The 20,212-nt window shown below is 40.2% G+C and overlaps 1 protein-coding gene across 1 annotated transcript in view; it reads right to left on the bottom strand.

The window, feature by feature from the left end:
• The window catches only part of LOC112058636 (macrophage mannose receptor 1-like), a 53,433-nt gene that overhangs the window by 19,141 nt on the left and 14,080 nt on the right, over positions 1-20,212 (bottom strand). The window contains exons 8-18 of the mRNA XM_008162794.4: positions 19,977-20,134; positions 19,427-19,540; positions 13,488-13,603; positions 12,351-12,499; positions 7,130-7,332; positions 6,666-6,793; positions 4,189-4,276; positions 3,489-3,633; positions 1,732-1,770; positions 1,457-1,620; positions 444-511 (exon numbers count right to left, since the gene is read on the bottom strand). Coding sequence (XP_008161016.2) covers positions 444-511; positions 1,457-1,620; positions 1,732-1,770; positions 3,489-3,633; positions 4,189-4,276; positions 6,666-6,793; positions 7,130-7,332; positions 12,351-12,499; positions 13,488-13,603; positions 19,427-19,540; positions 19,977-20,134 — 1,372 coding nt within the window. The remainder of the gene's footprint in view (positions 1-443; positions 512-1,456; positions 1,621-1,731; positions 1,771-3,488; positions 3,634-4,188; positions 4,277-6,665; positions 6,794-7,129; positions 7,333-12,350; positions 12,500-13,487; positions 13,604-19,426; positions 19,541-19,976; positions 20,135-20,212) is intronic.

The following is a 20,212-nucleotide window of genomic DNA, read 5'->3' on the forward strand; positions in this document are numbered from 1 at the left end:
GGGAGAGAGTTCAGTCTGAAGGGCGGAAACACATGGAGCAGAGTGACTCCTGTGAAGGGGCCTGAGACAGAGTCTGCAGGAGAATAGATACCTCAGGAAGGTAGCTGGAACTGGGGAAGAAGATTCTCGAGTAGCTGAGAAAGGAGATTGAAAACAGAGCCCTGAGGAAGGGCTGATTGTTGAGAGACTTTGGGACATTAGTTTGAGCTTTTGTTACCCCAAAGGGATTTGACTTAGCTGCTTCTCAGCCAGAAAGCTGAATTGCACACAGAGGCCTACAGGGTCATTGGAGATGAAAACCACTGCAACAGCTCACCAGGATACAAGGGGGGACACACTGATGATGATTGTGCACCCTACCAAGTCTCTTTATGAATCAATCCACTACATACAAGATGTTAACGACTCCATAGAATAAAACTAGATATTGCTTGTTTACTTACGTAAACTGTTGATCGACACTCAGAATTAAACCAATGAAATATGACTCCTTTTTGCCATTTCTTAAAATCTAAACACAAGAATGTGATTTTAATTAAATTCTTCCATATATCTAACAAAAGCCATTTGATATGAAAAGCAGATTATTTTCAAATTATTTGGATTGGAATAATCTTGTGAGCTGTCTGTACAGCTGACAATGACTTGCGACTCAGTGGAAATATGGATCACATCTGCAAGAAGACAAACTTTTGCCTCATTAGCTTGAATGCTTTCCAGCTAGTTCTGGATGCCATACTGCTATAATCAAAGCAGTTAGAAATGGATCCAAGCCAGCCTGGCAAGCATATTCCTGATTTTAAGAGAATTCTTTGTGGGGCACTGTGTGCAGCGCTGCACAGTGCCTCCCAGGAAGGAGATTATTGCCCTGGTGAGGCTGCATGGAAGGGTAAGTATTCCTTCCTTAATTTTAAGAAGAATCTAGTTTAAATGATTTAGGTTGTTCAGGGTAAAAAAGCACCTTTTTCTTTTAGATCAATCCGCTAATTAACTGTGCCTCAAAATCTCCTTCTCTGCTTGTTCATATTCTTTCACACACCAAAAGCACCAGCCTAAGGCAGTGATTTCTTTTTTTTGCAATAGTGATTTTAAGATATTAGTAACTATGTTAGTTCCCGCACTTGCAATGTTTTGAAAGTTTCAGGGGCCTGATTGGGCAACACCTGACTCAAGCAAAACATCCACTGGATTCAGAGGAGTATAATTGACTAAGACCAGGTATAGTTGACTTTTGAGCCTAATAAGTGGAGCAGCAGCAGGATCTGCCAGCTATTATTTTGAACATTTAATTTTCTGTTAAGAAGCTGCTTTATATATGTCCTTTTTCGATTAATATTCAAATTATTACAGACACTGTAGTGGAGAAATGATGTGAAAATGCACATTCTCCTGTATTTCATAAGCATATGTGGCATAGGCTGACTGTGCTGAATTAAGTAATAAAGTGTTTGCTTACATATTTCCATAGAAACTTTCTTTCGCTATTGCTCTCAATGACAACAAGGTCTCCAAAATGCTTCTTGCAGAACTCCCTAGCTTTTTCCAACGGGACACTTTCTGTGCTGAAAAAATACTGCTTGCCCCCATATATAATCCATCCATCTTCAGTGACTTCATACTCTGCAAGATAAATAATGAAACTCCATGTTCTGTACCTAGTGTGCATTAAGGTAGGCTATTCTTGTTATACTGTACTATTCTCCAGGTAAGATGAAATAGACAGGAGCTTACTGGCAGGAGAGTTTGTTTGTTCTGGTTTAAGTAGTGTTCCTGTAAAGGAAAGGAAAAATTAATTTTCTATGTTTTTGACATATGCTCATGATATTAAAGGAATTTTTTCATTCAGCAAAATATTATTTTGAGCCCCCAAGTTTTTAAGTTTAGAGAAAGCATGAATCCCTCCAATATACTGGATTTTAGCAATCCAACATATGAATTACACTATATATTACTTTTATATTTGTGTAATAAAATGTGTTTTATGGGGGGTGAAACTAACTTATGCCTTTGGGAAGAGTAAGAGGGAAAATACAGTGAAGTAAGTGGTATGCTCCAAATCACTGGTATGTTCAGATTGACTCCCCAGCTCCGACCACTTTAGCAATAATAGGAATGGAACTCTGCTGTTTCTTCCACTGCTGCTAGTCCTTTAACTATAGGGCTTCAAGATGCTCCAGAACTGAGGTACAACTGCTGGTGGCCTAGCACCTCTCAGCCCTACAGCAGATTTTGAGTCTTGCAGCTGGATAGGGGGCGGGGGAGTAGCCTGTCTATTCAACATTCTTACAAGTTGATTTGTTAGACAAAGACCTACTTAGATTGTCCTTCCAAAGATGTTAAGAGGGGAAGGACAGGACAGCTCGCTGCCTCCTTAAAAGCCTAGGGGAGGGGAGGGATATTATGCAGAGGCCTGTACTCAAAATTCTCCAAAGTAACAAAAGCCCAACTCAGTCTGTTACATAAAGTTGGTTATGAAAGTCAGCAAAAGTTAAAGCCAGGAAGACTGAATTAGTCCAAACACAGGTCTACTCCTACAACCCAAGGACTGTGTTGAAATTGCGACTGGTAAACAGAGGAGGATGGAACTGGAAATGGTTTTGATGGTATAATCTCAAATGAATGGACCAAAATTGGTGTGTTGGAAATTTGGCTTCACTGGTGGACAAAATGATGAGGTGGTGGGCTATTCTGCCCATCACTCCCTTTTGCGGTCCTTAAAAGAGACTTCAGAGGGAGGGTCAAAATAATTAGAAGAGTGGACTTAAAGGACTGAACTTTACCAGCGTGGCTGCCACCCCTACCATCTCTTGGGACCCCAGGATCCATTGTGCCACCATTGGAGCTTCACTGTCCTGATCCCGAGAGATGTGCTGAATAGACAGGGCCAGAGAGAGGGACCCAGATGATTTTGCCACCTCCACCCATTCTGGCTAAATCTGAAATGCGAGACCCCTATCTCATGTGTCCTTTTCCTTCCTTATTTCTTCTCTTTTCTCTGTCTCTCTTTTTTTATCTTCTGTTTAATAAGAGATGAGTTTAAGCAACTAAGACAATCTCTTTTGCAATACTCTTGTGAGCCTGTGAGTAATGAGGCAGCGAAAGCAACACCCTAAACAACCTGATGCTGATCGAAGTTTACCAGGTCACAGAGTGGCTGATAACAGCTGGTGCTGTGTCTGTGCATCTACAACAGTGAGGTTGCAGGTAAGACTCAGCACCAGAGATAGAAGCTGCATTTTCTGTTTGCTGTTCTTTTCTGTCTCCTTTTCTGTGTGTTTTGGTCAATGAATGACTTTAATGACATTGTTTTAAGGTCTGAATTAACTCCATCTCACTATATCTGTGAGAACCATTGTATCTCAGTCTCGCTGCATGTCCCCTTATGGAAAGAATGATTCTCAGGGTCATACCAATTTAATCTAATTAGTCCAGCTAATTGTCATTGTTTTTTTGTTTAATATTCTAATTTAAAATAGAACGTAACCTACCTTTCTCTATTTGACAAATCCAATCGTTAAAATGTTCACAGTGTGTGTTAATCCAGTTCATGGAAAACTCTTCATTGACCGTTCCACAATATTCAATACCATGCTCATTATTAGGTTCAGTATTATACCAGTTTTTGTACCTCATCTATAGTAGAAACACAATTTGGTTTTTATTTTCTTCTTAAAGAGGGACAAAAATTATGCTCTCACTGGCAAGAGAGGCGATAACACCCAGGTTTAATTTCAAGCCAGGCTCTTGCTTTTTGTGCCAACACCACATGGATGTATTAGGGAAGCAACATATTCAGCCTTTGTAAGAAGAGATATCAAGTGGGGCTAAAAATTAATTGGGGAATGGGAACTGCATTATATATCTGCATGCAGTAACTAAATACATTTTGGACAGACTTTATTATATCTTTGTTACAGTAATATAATTGTCTCCAAGCCAGTAGTCAGGGTCCTTCAATAGTCCCTACTACCCCTTGTTTTGATGGTATAATCTCAAAGACTAATGGGCCCCACTGGATTCCAGAACACACTGAGTGGATTGCTGTCCAATCATTTCACCAGTGAGCTGATGGCCTACTGGAATATTATAGTCATCTTCAGTCCATATCCCTACTGAACTGGCCCCCAGTCGCTCCAAGGATGATGAAGTTAGAAAGACAGCTATACGGCTAAAAATGAAATCACTCACTGGAGAGCCATCGCTCCAAAAAAAGCCCTCATCAGGATCCAGGCAAAATAAACCAATCCAGAAAGGCCGAAATGACAGTCCTTTGTCCCTAAAATGTGAGATAGAAATAGAATAGCACATAAATATAACAGGATATAGGTCATCATTATACACAATCAATGTTAGTACTTACAGCAGTTCAGCAAATTTGAAGGCTCTCTATACAAATCTCTCATATCTGTTGGAGGCTTAGAGAAATACTCAGAACTTTAAACCTAATAATTTAAATTAATTGTGTCAGGATCTGCAGATAAATATTCTGGTACATGGTAGTGAAGTGTTGACACACACCTCGGTATAGGAGACGCCTCAAGTCTAAATTACCATCAACTAACTTTGATGGAAATTTTCAAAAGCAGAAAGCACAGTTAGGCGTCTAGCCCCCATTAATTTTCATAATCATCAAAGCAACGCAAAATATTCCCTTGTGTGACAAATGCTGATGAAAAAAATTGTTAACTTGTTTTTCTTTTTTAATGTTTCATTGTTGCCTTCTTTTAGGAAAAAAGTCCACATAGATTATGAACTACTACTTTGTCTGAAAATGGTTTAGCAAATATTCTTTGATCGGATTACTAGCCTAGTGGATAGAGGGGACGGAGTTGATGAGATATATCTGCTTTTGATACAGCCTCACAGGACATTCTTAAAAGCAAAGTAGGAAAATAAGATCTAGCTGAAACAGCTATAAGATGGGTGCACAACTTGTTGAAAGACCATCGTCACAGAGTAGTTATCAATGGTTTACTGTCAGACTGGGAGGATGTATGTAGAGGGGTCCACTACTATTCAATATTTTCATTAATGACTTGGATAATGGAGTGAAGAGTCTGCTTATAAAATTTGCATATGACAGCAAGTAGGGAAGGGTTGCAAGAACTTTGGAGGGCAGGGTTAGAATTCAAAATGACATTGACAAATTGGAGAACTGGTCTAAAACCAACAAGATGAAATTCAATAAAGACAAGTGCAAAGTAATACACTTGGAAAAGAAAAATCAAATGTACAAATACAAAATGAGGAATAACTGGCTAAGCAGTAGCACTGCAGAAGATCTGGAGGCTATAGTGGATCACACATTGAATATGTGCCAACAATGTGATACAGTTGCTAAGAAGGCTAATATCATTATTGGGTACGTTAACATGAATATCGTCTGTATGACATGGGAGGTAATTGTCCCTTTGTAGTCTGCACTAGTGAGGCATCAGCTGTAGTACAGTGTCCAGTTTTGGGTGCCACACTTGGAAAAGTGGACAAATTGGAGAGAGTCCAGAGAAGACCAACAAAAAATGTTAAAAGATTTAGAAAACCTGAGTATGAGGAAAGCTTTAAAAATGGGTATACTTAGCCTTGAGAAAAGGAGACTGAGGGGGAATCTAGTAATAGTGTTCAAATATATTAAGGGCTGTTATAAAGAGGATGGGAATCAATTGTTCTCCACGTCCACTAAAGTTAGGAAAAGAAGTAATTGGCTTAATCTGCAGCAATGGACATTTAGGTTAGATATTAGGAAAAACATTCTAAGTATAAGGATTGTTAAATACTGGAATAGGTCACCAAGGCAGTTGTGGAATCCCCATCACTGAAGGTTTTTAAGAACAGGTTAAACAAACACCTGTTAGGAACAGTCTAGGCCAGTGGTTCTCAACCAGGGGTACACATACCCCTGGGGATACCAAGAGGTATTCCAGGGGGTACATTTACCTAGTTTTACAACAGGCTACATAAAAAGCACTAGGGAAGTCAGTACAAACTAAAATTTCCTACAAACTTGTTTATACCGCTCTATATATTATACACTGAAATGTAAGTAAAATATTTATATTCCAATTAATTTATTTTATAATTATATGGTAAAAATAGGAAAGTAAGCAATTTTTCAATAATAGTGCGCAGTGACACTTTTGTATTTTTATGTCTGATTTTTAACCAAGTAGTTTTTAAGTGAGATGAAATTTGGGGTTATGCAAGACAAGTCAGACTCCTGAGAAGAGTACAGTAGTCTGGAAATTTTCAGAACCATGGATAGATATCAGATATATCTAGATATATTTGGCTTGGCCTCAATATAGGAAAATGGATGACCTTGAGGTCCCTTCCTCGCCTACATTTCTAGGAAATGTAGTTAGAAATGAGTCCTAAATGGAAACATTGGCCATTCATTTCTTCCCATTGTTCTTAAGTTTTTTGTACCATCTGAATCAATCTTAGAAGCTTCCCAACCACACTTAGAAATTAGTACATAACAAGTCTGTTTCACTTGTGAAGTTTTTGTATTGACTCAACCCTTTTTCTAATAAACCTAACTATACATCTTAATAGATTTTCAACTGACTATCTTAGGAAGGATCCAAGAGCATTTTTAGTTTTGTTATACAACATGTTATACTGCAATATTGTTATACTGAAAGACCAATTATGATGCCTATACTTACACTATTGAATGCTGTATCACTTGTTCTTCTTCTTCACTATTGATGGCAGCCAGATCTCCTCCTATCTCTCTACAAAAATCTCGAGCTTCAAGCCATGATTTCTTTTGGTTTCCTTCTCTCACAAAAGGCTAATGATATATTTTACAATTAAACACTGTATATTATGTTATATGCATTAAAAAAAAGACATCTTAGCTATTTTCCTGTATGGGGATTTAATACAATCTGAGAAATCGAATAGCTAATTATATAGAAGTAAACATATTTAAATTGGATTACAGAATGCCCTCTTCAGATAGTCGGCTGTTTCACTGATAATTGACAGTTAAAACAAGACCCATACATAGTCTATACACTAGCTTGTTATGTTTGTACCATAGCCTGGTAGTCTCTGAAGTTTAGACTTTCTTTGTATCTATCTGCATGTATCCAGTTCATTATTAGTTTGGAAATTTAATACTTACTTTGAAGCATGAACTGATGTTATTGTTTGAATCCCAACCCATGGGGCATTTGGAGTAAGATTTTTTTTCTGGAACAGGAGGATGAAGGGTCATTGCTTCAGCTGGTTGTTTGCAGAGAAATTTTGCCTTTTCTTCACAGTCCTGAACATGCCATAATCCAGCTGCACTTCCAGTTCTCATTGCTACACACCCTGGCTTTCTTCCTTCATGAGATGTAAATGAAATTAAAATGCACACTTTTTTTTCTTTTTGTTCCCCCTGCAATTTGCATATCTCCTTTTATTATGTTTTATGAGAGTGAAACCTGTATTGGAATTGAGTAATGGTTATCTGGCTGCTCGAATAAGGAGTTTTGCAAAGTGAACCATGTAAACTGAGATCGGAGTTGTCCAGCATCTTAACTCCTTCTCTAAAAATTTAAAATCTCAAATGTATGAGCAATCATTGGTATCTAAAGGACACCCTGCCTAGGTCTTTTCTGTGACAATACAAGTAGCTGGTAGTCTGTCATCTTGAAATGATCAAGATCCTACAAATAACTTCTGAAATGCTCACACACCCACATACTCACCTGGCTTTCACATTCTTTATTTGGCAGTATGTGGTCTCAGAGCTGGAAAGCCATTTGGAACAATATTCCATGGACCATTTCCATAAAGCAATCAGTTTTTGTCAAACTTTCCTGTGGTTCTGTTTATCATATTTATTATATTATTTAAAAGAAATCTTAATGCAAGCTGTCTAACCCAGTAATAAAGAGATAAGAGGAACAAGATGGATGAATAGATAGGAGTATGGAAAGCAGATACAGAAACCATCTGAGGGCAGCAAAACACATGCCTGCAAACTAGCCAACATCTTTCAGCCAGTTTTCTGTAGTACTTTTTCTATCCAATCCATCCTCCTTTCATTCTCTACACAAGGTAGCTTTTACCCTTGTAAGGATTGTGAAAGAAGAGCTAAAATACCTTTGACTGCAGTATATATTTAAGGAATTATGGGGAGGAGGTGAGCAACCCTCAGTGGCGAAAGAACAGGTTAAGGTCTATTTAGAAAAGCTGGGCATGCACAAGACCATGGGTCCGTATCTAATGCATCCAAAGATGCTAAGGGAGTTGGCTGATGTGATTTCAGAACCATTGGTCATTATCTTTGAAAACTTCTGGTGATAGTGGGAGGTCTTGGACAATTGGAAAAAGACAAATATAGTATTCACCTTTAAAAAAGGGAAGGAGGAGAATCCGGGGAACTACAGACCGGTCAGCCTCATCTCAGTCCCTGGAAAAATTATGGAGCAGTTCCTCAAGGAATCCATTTTGAAGCACTTGGAGGAGTGGAAGGTGATCAGGAACAGTCAACATGGATTCAACAAGGGCAAGTCATGCCTGACCAACCTGATTGCCTTCTATGATGAGATAATTAGCTCTGTGAATATGGGGAAAGTGGTGGACGTGATATATCTTGGACTTTAGCAAAGCTTTTGATACTGTCTCCCACAGTATTCTTGCCAGCAAGTTAAAAAAGTATGGATTGGATGAATAAGGTGTATAGAAAGGCTGAATGAGTAGTGATCAATGGCTCAATGTCTAGTAGGCAGCCAGTATCAAGCGGAGTGCCCCAGGGGTTGGTTCTGGGGCCAATTTTGTTCAACATCTTCATTAATGATCCAGATGATGGGATGGACTGCACCCTCAGCAAGTTTGCAGATGACACTAAGCTGGGGGGAGAGGTAGATATGCTGGAGGGTAAGGATAGGGTCCAGAGTGACCTAGACAAATTGGAGGATTGGGCCAAAAGAAATCTGATGAGGTTCAACAAGGACAAGTGCAGAGTCCTGTACTTAGGACAGAAGAATCCTATGCCCTGCTACAGGCTGGGGACAAACTGGCTAAGTGGCAGTTCTGCAGAAAAGGACCTGGGAATTACAGTAGATGAGAAGCTGGGTATGAGTCAACAGTGTGCCCTTGTTGCCAAGAAGGCCAATGGCATATTGGGCTGCATTAGTAGGAGCATTGTCAGAAGATTGAGGGAAGTGATTATTTCCCTCTATTTGGCACTGCTGAGGCCACATCTGGAGTATTGCATCCAGTTTTGGGCTCCACACTGCATAAAGGATGTGGACAAATTGGAGAGAGTCCAGCGGAGGGCAACAAAAATTAGGGAGCTGGGTCACATAGCTTAAAAGGAGAGGCTGAGGGAACTGGGCTTATTTAGTCTTCAGAAGAGAAAACTGAGGGGGGATTTGGTAGCAGCCTTTAACTACCTGAAAGGCAGTTCCAGAGAGGATGGAGCTCGGCTGTTCTCAGTGGTGGCAGATAACAGAACAAAGAGCCATGGTCTCAAGTTGCAGTGAGGGCGGTCTAGATTGGATATTAAGAAAAAACTATTTCACTAGGTGGGTGGTGAAGTACTGGAATGGGTTACCTAGGGAGGTGGTGGAATCTCCATCCTTAGAGGTTTTTAAGGCCTGGCTTGACAAAGTCTTGGATGGGATGATTTAGTTGGTGTTGGTCCTGCTTTGAGCAGGGGGTTGGACTAGATGACCTCCTGAGGTCTCTTCCAACCCTAATCTTCTATGAGTCTATGGATTCAGTCTTGGTTAGTCTCTCAAAAGCACAATAAGGAGAAGTGTTTCAGTCCTGGCTAGTTGGACAAACAGAAAATAGTTTGGAATCACAACCCAGAGCCTGGGAAACTCCTTTTAATTCCAAGAGAAGCTAAGGAGAGTGTAGCCCTGAAAGGAGAAATCTATTAGATGTTCATGGTAGGTCAATGAGACACGGGCTACACAGACCTGGAGCCTGATTCTTTGCAGTGGTGCAAAAATAAGTGAAAAGTGAATGGAAAATGCTACCAGATCAGAATGACAGCATTTTACACCCACTTGACCCTGGTGTAAATGGCTATACATTGTGCAGGCCAAAGGAGGATCAGGCCCCTAGTATTTAGTGGTCTGTGATACTTGTCCATAAACAACAATAGCAAATTTCGGGATTCTGATCCTACGTTTTGGCTTTTTTTCTTGGTGGGTTAAAAGCCGACTAAGCTGATGTAAACAGCAGATCACTCATGACATCTTTCATAGCAGTACCAAAACTAGCAATAGAGCCATTTGTGACAGATTTGGAACTGCTCTGTAATACTTTGTGAATAATATATATTGGCCTCGTTTTTTGGATGTTAACTATATGAATATATTGGGTTAATTCAGTAGACAGCTGTCTTGGAAAACAGGCAGGAAAGAAAAGAATGATTCAAGCTAGCCACTTCTCAGGAAACATTCAAGTGTTGTTAAGAGACAATGCCAGAAGTATTAGCTTGGATGGCTTGACCTCCTCTTCAGCCAACCTGCAAAATGGCAACACAGAAGAACAAAAGAACTATAGCCAAGTTAAAAGAGGGGCACACTCTCAAGGCAATAGTTGATTGAAGAGAACCAGACTGAGACATAATAAACTGTTGGGTGAGTTGAAAGAAGTTAGGCCTGCATAGGTTAACATCAGGGTCTAAGACAAGACATTTATGATAGATATACATGAAGACTGTTTGTTGTTTTAAAATCCTTTTTTCTCTAAAGAGGCTTTGTTCCTACAATGTTCAAATCAACACTTTTTAAAAAAGAAGGCCGTCTGATCTAGAGTAGAGTGAATAATTAATTGAAAAATCAGAAAAAAAATCACTTCCATTTGAACTTACATGATCTTTTTTCCATTTTTTTTCTCCCCAAAATGAAAAGAATGGGAAAAAATGATTTTGAGTTGAAAGAAACATTTCCTTCCATTTGAAATTAATTTTTTTCTGTTTTATCTTTTGTTTTGGGTGTCTTTTCATCCACACTTTAAAAAAAAACCACCTAATTTTCAAAATGAAACTCTGCTTCTGAATGACAGGTTTCAGAGTAGCAGCGTGTTAGTCTGTATCTGCAAAAAGAACAGTACTTGTGGCACCTTAGAGACTAACAAATTTATTTGAGCATAAGCTTTCGTGGGCTATAGTCCACTTCATCGGGTGCATAGACTGGAACATACAGCAAGAAGATATTTATACATGAAAAGGTGGAAGTAGCCATACCAACTGTAAGAAGCCAATCAATTGAGATGAGCTATCATCAGCAGGAGAAAAAAAACTTTTGAAGTGATAATCAAGATGATCCATAGAAGGTGTGAGGATACTTAACATGGGGAAATAGATTCAATTAGTGTAATGGCCCAACCATTCCCAGTCTCTGTTCAAACCTAAGTTAATTGTATCTAATTTGCATATTAATTCAAGTTCAGCAGTCTCTCTTTGGAGTCTGTTTTTGAAGTTTTTTTGTTGTAAAATTGCCACCTTCAAGTCTGTCACTGAGTGGTTAGAGAGGTTGAAGTGTTCTCCCACTGTTTTTGAATATTATGATTCCTGATGTCAGATTTGTGTCCATTTATTCTTTTGTGTAGAGACTGTCCGTTTTGGCCAATTTACATGGCAGAGGGGCATTGCTGGCACATGATGGCATATATCACGTTGGTAGATGTGCAGGTGAACGAGCCCCTGATGGTGTGGCTGATGTGATTAGGTCCTATAAAGGTGTCACTTGAATAGATATGTGGACAGAGCTGGCATCGGGCTTTGTTGCAAGGATAGGTTCCTGGGTTAGAGTTTATGTTGTATGGTGTGCAACCTTTCCTTGCAACAAAGCCCGATAGATATGTGGACAGAGTTGGCATCAGGCTTTGTTGCAAATGACAGACTTGAAGGTGGCAATTTTACAACAAAAAAACTTCAAAAACAGACTCCAAAGCGAGACTGCTGAACTTGAATTAATATACAAATTAGATACAATTAACCAGAAAGTTGAACTCCAGGGAGAGACAGCTATGAGAAGCGACCCTGTGAAGAGCGGGCTGTATCAGAAAAAGCACTCTGTGTGGATGGTGGAAGAACCAGAGATAAGTGTGACCCTTTGGATTGCAGTGATGGGAATTTATGGGCAGGACTGTTTATGGGCATTAAACCAGCCCCAAGTGGAGGGGGCAGGACTTATAAGAAAGGCTGTGGGAGTTTAAGTGGCCCTGTAGGAGGAAGAACAAGGGGAGGCCACTGCAATGGGCACTCTGACCAAGAGGGACTGCTCAGGAAGTGGCAGCCCTGTTTCAATGTTGCATTAGAATTCACACACCTGTGGGGTGTGATGCTGCACAAAGTAGACAAGCCCATTCAAAATACCTATGACAAAACATACCAGGCATTGCTGAATTCCAGTGAGTGAACAGAACTTCTTCACCGTCAGTCCACTTGAAAGTCCCTTGTTTCTCTACATCTGAAAGACCGATCCAAAAATATTTTTCAGGCCTGAGCCCAATCAGACTTGTTAGATAGGCTTGCTCATATCTGTAAAGAGAGGAAGTGGCAAACTGAGATTAAACCTGGTTTTCTCATAATTTGTAATGTCCACAAATGACTGAGATTTCAAAAGCTTATCAAGTGCTGGCACAGGTATATTTCCTCTCTGCTGCGAGGCACCATCCCCTCTCTATAGCTGCATTAATGGTGTTCCAGTCTTCAGTGTCCTTTACTATTGTATATCCCTCTTTCACTTTCTCCATTCTCCCAGACCCTTTCAAACTATCCCTTGAGCCCTCTCTTTCATCCAGGATCGCTGTCTCTCACCTGCAGGTCCTTCATGTGCTACCAGCTCTCATTCTGACGTTTTCGTGTTTTTCTCTTTCTGCTTAATTCCCACTTTGTTCTTCATTTTCATGCCATCATCTCATGCTGACTCTGCTCTAAAAGCCCTCCTAGGCTTTGATTTAATTTACCAAATTGCATTTGGATTTTTGTTTTGGATCTGAATAATCCTTGTATTGCTGACCCTTTTATAAGGCCCTAGCACCCCAAGCTATTGTGATACACTCGTAAAATTTAGTTTCAATAACATTTGTTTTTACGTGAAAATGCCTCTTTGGGTTACATAGTTTGTAGCATGAGTACCTGTGCTGTACTGAACACTAGCTCTTATAAAGCAGAGACAACCATGGCATGGCTGGTAAAGCAGAAATGCGATTTTTTTTTCCAAAACAAAAATGGGTTTTTTTTCTTCTCAAATGTAATTTTGTAGAGCTACAGATGCAAATGGTTTTACTTTCTACTTGCTTGGAGAACTGTCAAAAGTGAACATATCAAAATGTAATATTTAGTCTGAAAAAAACATGTATTTTCTGAGTAACTTCTCATGAACTAGAACATTTTTGGTTTTAATTCAAACTTTTTATATTTATCTGTTTTAACACTAGAATTTTTTTTTGAAAAGTTCTTAAGTATTTTAGAAAGTTCTAAGATTATTCCATCAAAAGCACAAATGTAAAAGTGTTTTCCATACCTGTCTCCAACAGTTGTTAGATAACCTTTACTCCTTTCACAGGTTTTCTTTGCCTCTGAAAATGTTACAAATGTATGTCCAATCAAGTAACAGTAAAAACCATGTCTTTCCCAGCCCTGTCAACATCAATCAGGAATGACCATGAATTAGTAACAGATTGTGATATAATATATTGACTATACTCTACCCTTGCAAAATGATATATTAATTTGGAATCCAATAATAAAGTTACAAAAGTAACTAAGCCTAAGTAAACATCCACAAACATACAAATCAAAGTGATGATACATTATCCTCTTTTGACACTTAACAGCTGATAAATAGGCGTTAAAAAATTATAACCATACAGAATAGAGAATTTATTCAACAATAGAACAAATTAATTAATTAATTAATCAATGTCCTTGATCAAAATGGAAGATGGGAGTGTTTGTTTTGTAGTGAAGTGCTGATATAGTTGATGTGGAAAGAACAGTAATTCAAAATAAATGGGAATATTTTATTAGGGTTTCCTCTCTCTATTTAATTAAGTTTTTTTGACAAAACTGTGGAGATGTAACACACAACAATGCTCCTGCTGCCAATCTAACTCTCCTGCTACGCCGACATCATATAACCATCTCGACAAGCTGCATAGAGCTTTTTGCAACAAAGTTAGAGCAAGGCAGTGTCAGTGTAGACAGTGTAGCGGTTGCTTGTCACTAAGTGGCCTCCAGAAGGTGTCCCATAATGCCCATCATGACTGCTCTGGTGAACAGTTTCTACTCCACTGCCTTGCAACCAAGTACACAGGCATACACCCCTCCGCCTTTAAAGCCCCAGGAATTTTTGAAATTCCGCTTCCTCACATTGCTTCTTCCACCTGACCATGTTAGCTTTCTGTAGCAAATGTGCTCCCGCCTGGAGTACTCAGGAGTTGCTGGGTCTGTGGAGAGAGAGCGCTGTGCAGTTGCAGCTCTGATCCAGCCATAGGAACTTTGACATTTACAAGCAGATTGCTCGTGGTATGGATGAGAAGTCGGCACCTATCGCCCTGCCGCTACTAGGGAATCCAGTTGCCACAAAGCCATCCACGATTTCCAGCACATTGCCCAGAGTCCCTGACCTTCATAGCAGGAGGTGATTAATGGCCCTGCACACTTGAGTCACTGCAACTCCCACAATGGACTTCCCAACTCCGAACTGATTAATGATTGATTGGTAGCAGCCTGGAGTTGCCAGCTTCCACACAGCGATCGCCACATGCTTTTCCTCTGTTAGGGCAGCTTTCATTTTGGTGTCCTAGCACCGCAGGGTGGGGACAAGCTCCACACAGAGTTCAAGGAAGGTGGCTGTGTGCATACCAAAGTTCTGCAGCCACTGCTTGTCATCCCGTACCTGCATCACTGTCCGATCCTACCACTCAGTGCTTGTTTCCTGAGCCCAATAGCGACAGTCCACCACGTGCAGCACTGTAATGCAAATATCAATCTTGAATTGTTTCTGCCCATGGCACATAGCAGGGCAGGCAGCATGGAGTCCTGTTCAGATTTGCAGCTCATATAATACAGCAGGATCAGCTCTGTTATGTTCATAATGCTTATCACAAGCCTATTGAGCAGGGTCCATACTTTCAGGCAGAGATGGGGGGCACAAATTTTACAGTCACAGCTGAAAAATGGCAGGAAACGCAGTCAGAAGCCCTTGGAATTATGGGATAGAGAAAACTGCATCATGGGGGCCTGAGCCCACACCCCTGATGCACTGTGATCCATTCCCAGAAATCCTACCAGGAGAAGGTGGCAATTTGCAGAGTGGGATAGCTTCCCATCGTGCACTGTTCTCTCTGTTGGTGCTAAAGCACCAACCGTGGACATGCTCCGCCAACACTAGGAGTATTGTGTGAACTTGCACAAGTGATGTAATTACAATGATTTATGATCGTTGACATAACTTAAGTCGACTTAACTCTGTAGGTAGACATGGCCTAAGAGAGACAAGATAGGTGAGGTAATATTTTCTATTGGATCAACTTCTGTTGGTGAGAAAGACAATTTCTGAGCTACACATGTAAGCAGGGTTTGAATGAATGCTTCCCTGACAGCTAGCTGGGAGGGAGAATGACTTGGGTGTGTTTATGTAAATACAGTTTGGTCCTGCTCTGCTTACATATTCAGCAGATACAGTGGTGTCAAAGTGATCAACTTTGGCTGGTGTTGGGTACAAATCACCTTAGTTCTGAATGCAGGGGTAGTGAAATATGGTTACCAATGTTGTAATTATTGTAGGAATACAGGAAAGCAGGACTGTGCTTAACCTGTCCCAAATGAGGGGGCCCTCAGTTGAAAGAACCTCGATAAGCCAGGGGCTCGAATGTCAGAGCCCTGTGAAAGTAAGAGGAGTGGAGACAGGTATTCCCAGCCAGGAGGCTGCACACTCTTATCAAGGGTCCTCTCTAGTTTAACCTGTTCCTCCCCACTGTTCACAGAATAGAGCTAATTAGGCACCTGTTTGTTATGTTAAATGCCCTATCAGTACTGAAATCAGTTGTGGTAGGACTGTGTTTCTGCCCAGCCTGCAAAGAGCCAAAAATCACTAAGAGACTGATGTGCAGAGGTCACAGCAGAGAGGCAGGTGGCAGCAGAAGGTGACTGACAGTCAACTAGTGAGTAGTGAATGAGTGGCTGGTGCTGCAGAGTGGAGAGGTGCGGCAAGAGCAGTGAGCAAGCCACCAGCAGGGTAGCTGATGGAGACACGCGGTGACAGCAGTGAGCAGGCGGCCGGCAGGGTGGTTGTCAGAGAAGGGTGGCGAGCGATTGCCCGAGCAGTGGAGCAAGTAAGGTACCTCTTTAGCCCACCCAGGCGGAGGGAGGTGAACTCTGCAGATGCACCTCTGAACTCTGGGTCTGCACTGACCAAGGACAGCAACTGTGAGTGGGTGCAGAGAATTGTTGAGCATGTGAAAGGGACTTTTGGGTTGCTGGACTTAAGAACCTGAGGGGAAAAGGACACTGCCCAACCTACTTGGAGGTGGGTCTTTTACTCATGGTTTATGTTTATGAACCCTGTTTGTGGTGTTTTCCCAAATTAACGCCGAGTTACTTCCCTCCTTTTATTAAAAGTTTCTTTTCTACATTCAGACTCTGTGCTTGTGAGTGGGAAAGCATTGCCTCTCAGAGGCAACCAGGGGTGGTGTGTAAATTTCCTAGGTTACTGGGTGGGGGCTCGAGCTGTGTCTGTGTTGTGTCAATGGAAAGGAACCCCTAGATATTGAACCCAACCCTGGTTGCTGCTGGCTTCATCTGGCAGAAGGGTTACACACAGATCTCTTCCTCGGGGCTGGAAAAGGTACTCAGAGTGCTACAGCCGAATACAAGGTTGAACAGATAGTTCAGCATAAGTAATTAACACATACTCTAAGGGACCATTCAAGGTGAAGTGGCCCATTAATACCACCAAAGTCATCGGACAAAAAGGCACAATTTAGTTCAAATGGTTTAAAAAAAATGAAAAAATTGAAAAACCAAAAGGGATACATACAGGAAATGGAAGGAGGGGCACATCATCAAGGAAGTATATATGGGAATAGTGCAAGGGTGTAGGGACAAAATCAGGAAAGCCAAGGCAAAGAATGAGTTACAGCTACAAGAAATGTTAGAGACAACAAGAAGGGATTCTTCAAATATGTCATACAAAAAGAAAAATCTAGGGTGGTGTGGGTCTGCTGCTCAAAGGAGAAGGTGAACTGGTAACGGAAGATGATAGGAAGGCAGAGCTGCCCAGTGCCTCCATTTCTTCAGTCTTCTCACAAAAAAGAACATGTACCCAGATGACTAGCGAAGTTACAATAGACAATAAAGGGGAAGGGATGCAGATCGGGATAAATAAAGAACACGTCAGAAATCTTCTGATCAATTTCGATGACTTCAAATCAGCAGGGCTGGATGCTATTTACCTGAGATACTGAAAGAATTAGCTGAAGGAATCTTGGAGCCACTGGCAATAATATTTACACTCTCATGGATGATAGGTGGGGTCCCAGAAGACTGGAGAAGGGCTAACGTAGTGCCCATCTTTAACAAGGGGGAAAAGGAGGAGCTGAGAACCTATAGACCAGTCAGGCTGACTTCAATACCTGGGAACCACTAGAGCACTGTATAAAATATTCAATTTGTGAATACCTGGAGGATAAAGGGGTGATCACTAGCAGCCTGCATGGATTTACTAAGAATAAATCATGCCAAACCAGCTTGATTTCCTTCTTTGACAGGGTAACTGATTTGGTAGATAGGGGAATGTGGTGGACATAACATATCTGGACTTCATCAAGCCCTTTGACACAGTTGCACATAACATTCTAATAAGAAAGCAGGAGAAATATGGGCTCAACGGAACTGTCATTAAGTGGGTACATAATCGGTTAAACAACCACAAACAAAGAGTAACTATTAATGGAATGAATCGGATTGGAGGGAGGTCTCAAGTTGGGTTCCACAGAGATCTGTTCTGGGTCTGGTGTTGTTTAACATCTTTATTGACTACCTGGAATAGGAATAGAGAGCACACTGATCAGATTTTCAGATGAAACAAAGCTGGGAGGGTTACCAATACTTTGGAGGATAGAGCTAAAATTCAGAGGGATCTTGATAAATTGGAGAACTGGACTATAGACAATAAAATGAAATTCAACAAAGAAATGTAAGGTGCTACACGTAGGGAAGAAAAACCAAATGCAAACATACAGAATGGGGGAAAACTGGTTTGGCAGCAGTACAGCTCAGAAGGATCTGGGAGGTGTGGTGGATCACGACCTCCAGTGCAATGTTGTAAAAAAAGCAAATGCAATTTTAGGCAAGTCATGGGAGGTGATTGTACCACTCTATTCCATGCTGGTTAGGCCCCAGCAATACTGTGTCCCATTTTGGTCACCAATATATAAAAAGGATGCAGAGAAACTGCAAAGGAGCCAGAAATGAGTGACAACGATGATCAAAGGGATGGAATGCAAACCCTGTGAGCACAGGCTGAAATAACTGGGAATGTTTAGGAGATAAAGAGGAGGGGAACATGACAGCGGTCTTCAAATACGTGAAAGTCTTCCATAAAAAAAGATGGAGAAAAGTTGTTCTCTTTTGCTACAGAGATCAGGACAAGAGGCAATGGGTTCTTCAAATTATAGCACAGCAGATTTAGATTAACTCTCAGGAAAAACTTCCTAACTGTAAGAACAGTAGGACAATGGAACAGACTGCCTCGGAAGTTGTGGAAGCTTCATCACAGCTTTTCAAAAAGAGTCTGGAGAGCCATCTGTCTTGGATGGCTTAGACACAACAAATCCTGCATCTTGGCAGGGGGGTAGACTAGATGACCATTGCAGTCCCTTCTAATCCTATGATTCTATGATATATTAAGGAAAACAAAAGGAGGGGAAAGAGAAGAAAAAGAACAACAGGAAACAGTAAATTGTTTGAAAAAGGTTTCATTAATATAGTTCTAGTGCTTAGTCATTTCTAATAATCCAGATTCCCACTGGTAGAACACAGCATCATTCTGCACCCATTGAGAAAGTGATGTCACACAATTCAGAAACCCCCACACTGTGCCACCCAATAGCTAATTACACGGTGCTGAAATATATGTACACCAACATGAATCATGTATGCCCAAAGCTACAATACCAGTTTATGTCTCATTCAGAGAGGTTACTGAGAAAAAATAGAGCTTATATATATATATAAGCTCTATTTTATATATATATATATATATATATATATATATATGGGGTGTGTGTGTGTGAAGGAATTCAAATCAAATTTAGTTTAAATGAAGGACCACATTTTTTTCAGATTGAAAATCAGCAGCAAATATAAACTAGCAATGTCCTAGTCAAAAATACAAAAATACCAAGCTATTTGAAGGGTGATTTTGTCTGATCTAAATGTAATTTATTTTGTCCTTACCTTCCGGCAGCCAGAATCAATGTGCTTCACCGTTCCAGGAGTGTCTTGCAATGGACTCTTTTTGCAAATATATCCAAATTTCTTATCACAAACACTGTCTGCCCAGTATCCACCCTGAAGGCAGTTTGGGAAGAAGATTGTCAGTTAAGAGGAACTAAAATTCTTTACACAACTGCTTATTTTCTTTTTCTTTTTTTTTTTTTGGTAACATTCCTTTAAAAGTAAAAATAAATATGCTTATTATTTTTCCCTGAAGCTAATTCATGAATTGATTTATAAAGAAGCTACAGTAGTTGAATTGAGTTGGCCTGAAGCATGGGGTGCAGAGTTACAAGGATTGCTGGGTATGCTAGAGAAGTAAATGCATTATCATATCTGAATACTGATCTAAATTTCTCTAAAATTTAAAGCATAAACTTGCTGAGCAACTAGAGATATCATCATATGGTATTATTCTAAAACAAGTTCTCCAGTTTTAGACATCTAATTGAAAATAAAAAACAAAGAAAATATGATGTTAATGCAGATAGATATAATTGCATTATTTTACCTGTCCTTTCATAACAACACAATCTTCTTGTCTGCTGTTTGTAGTGGTTGGTTCTCCATGGAGCCACTTTGTGTATATCACAGGCATCTTATCACTCCATTCAAAATACATTTGAATCCTGAGGTCATTCAAACCAATCCACAGCTCATCAGTTGGCTCTAAGAACATATATTCGGCTATGTTTTTATCTACATTGTAATAATCTTCAGGAGCAGGATTTTATGACGATGAACTGA

Source organism: Chrysemys picta, chromosome 2, assembly GCF_011386835.1.
Source record: "Chrysemys picta bellii isolate R12L10 chromosome 2, ASM1138683v2, whole genome shotgun sequence".
Taxonomy (NCBI): Eukaryota; Metazoa; Chordata; order Testudines; family Emydidae; genus Chrysemys; species Chrysemys picta.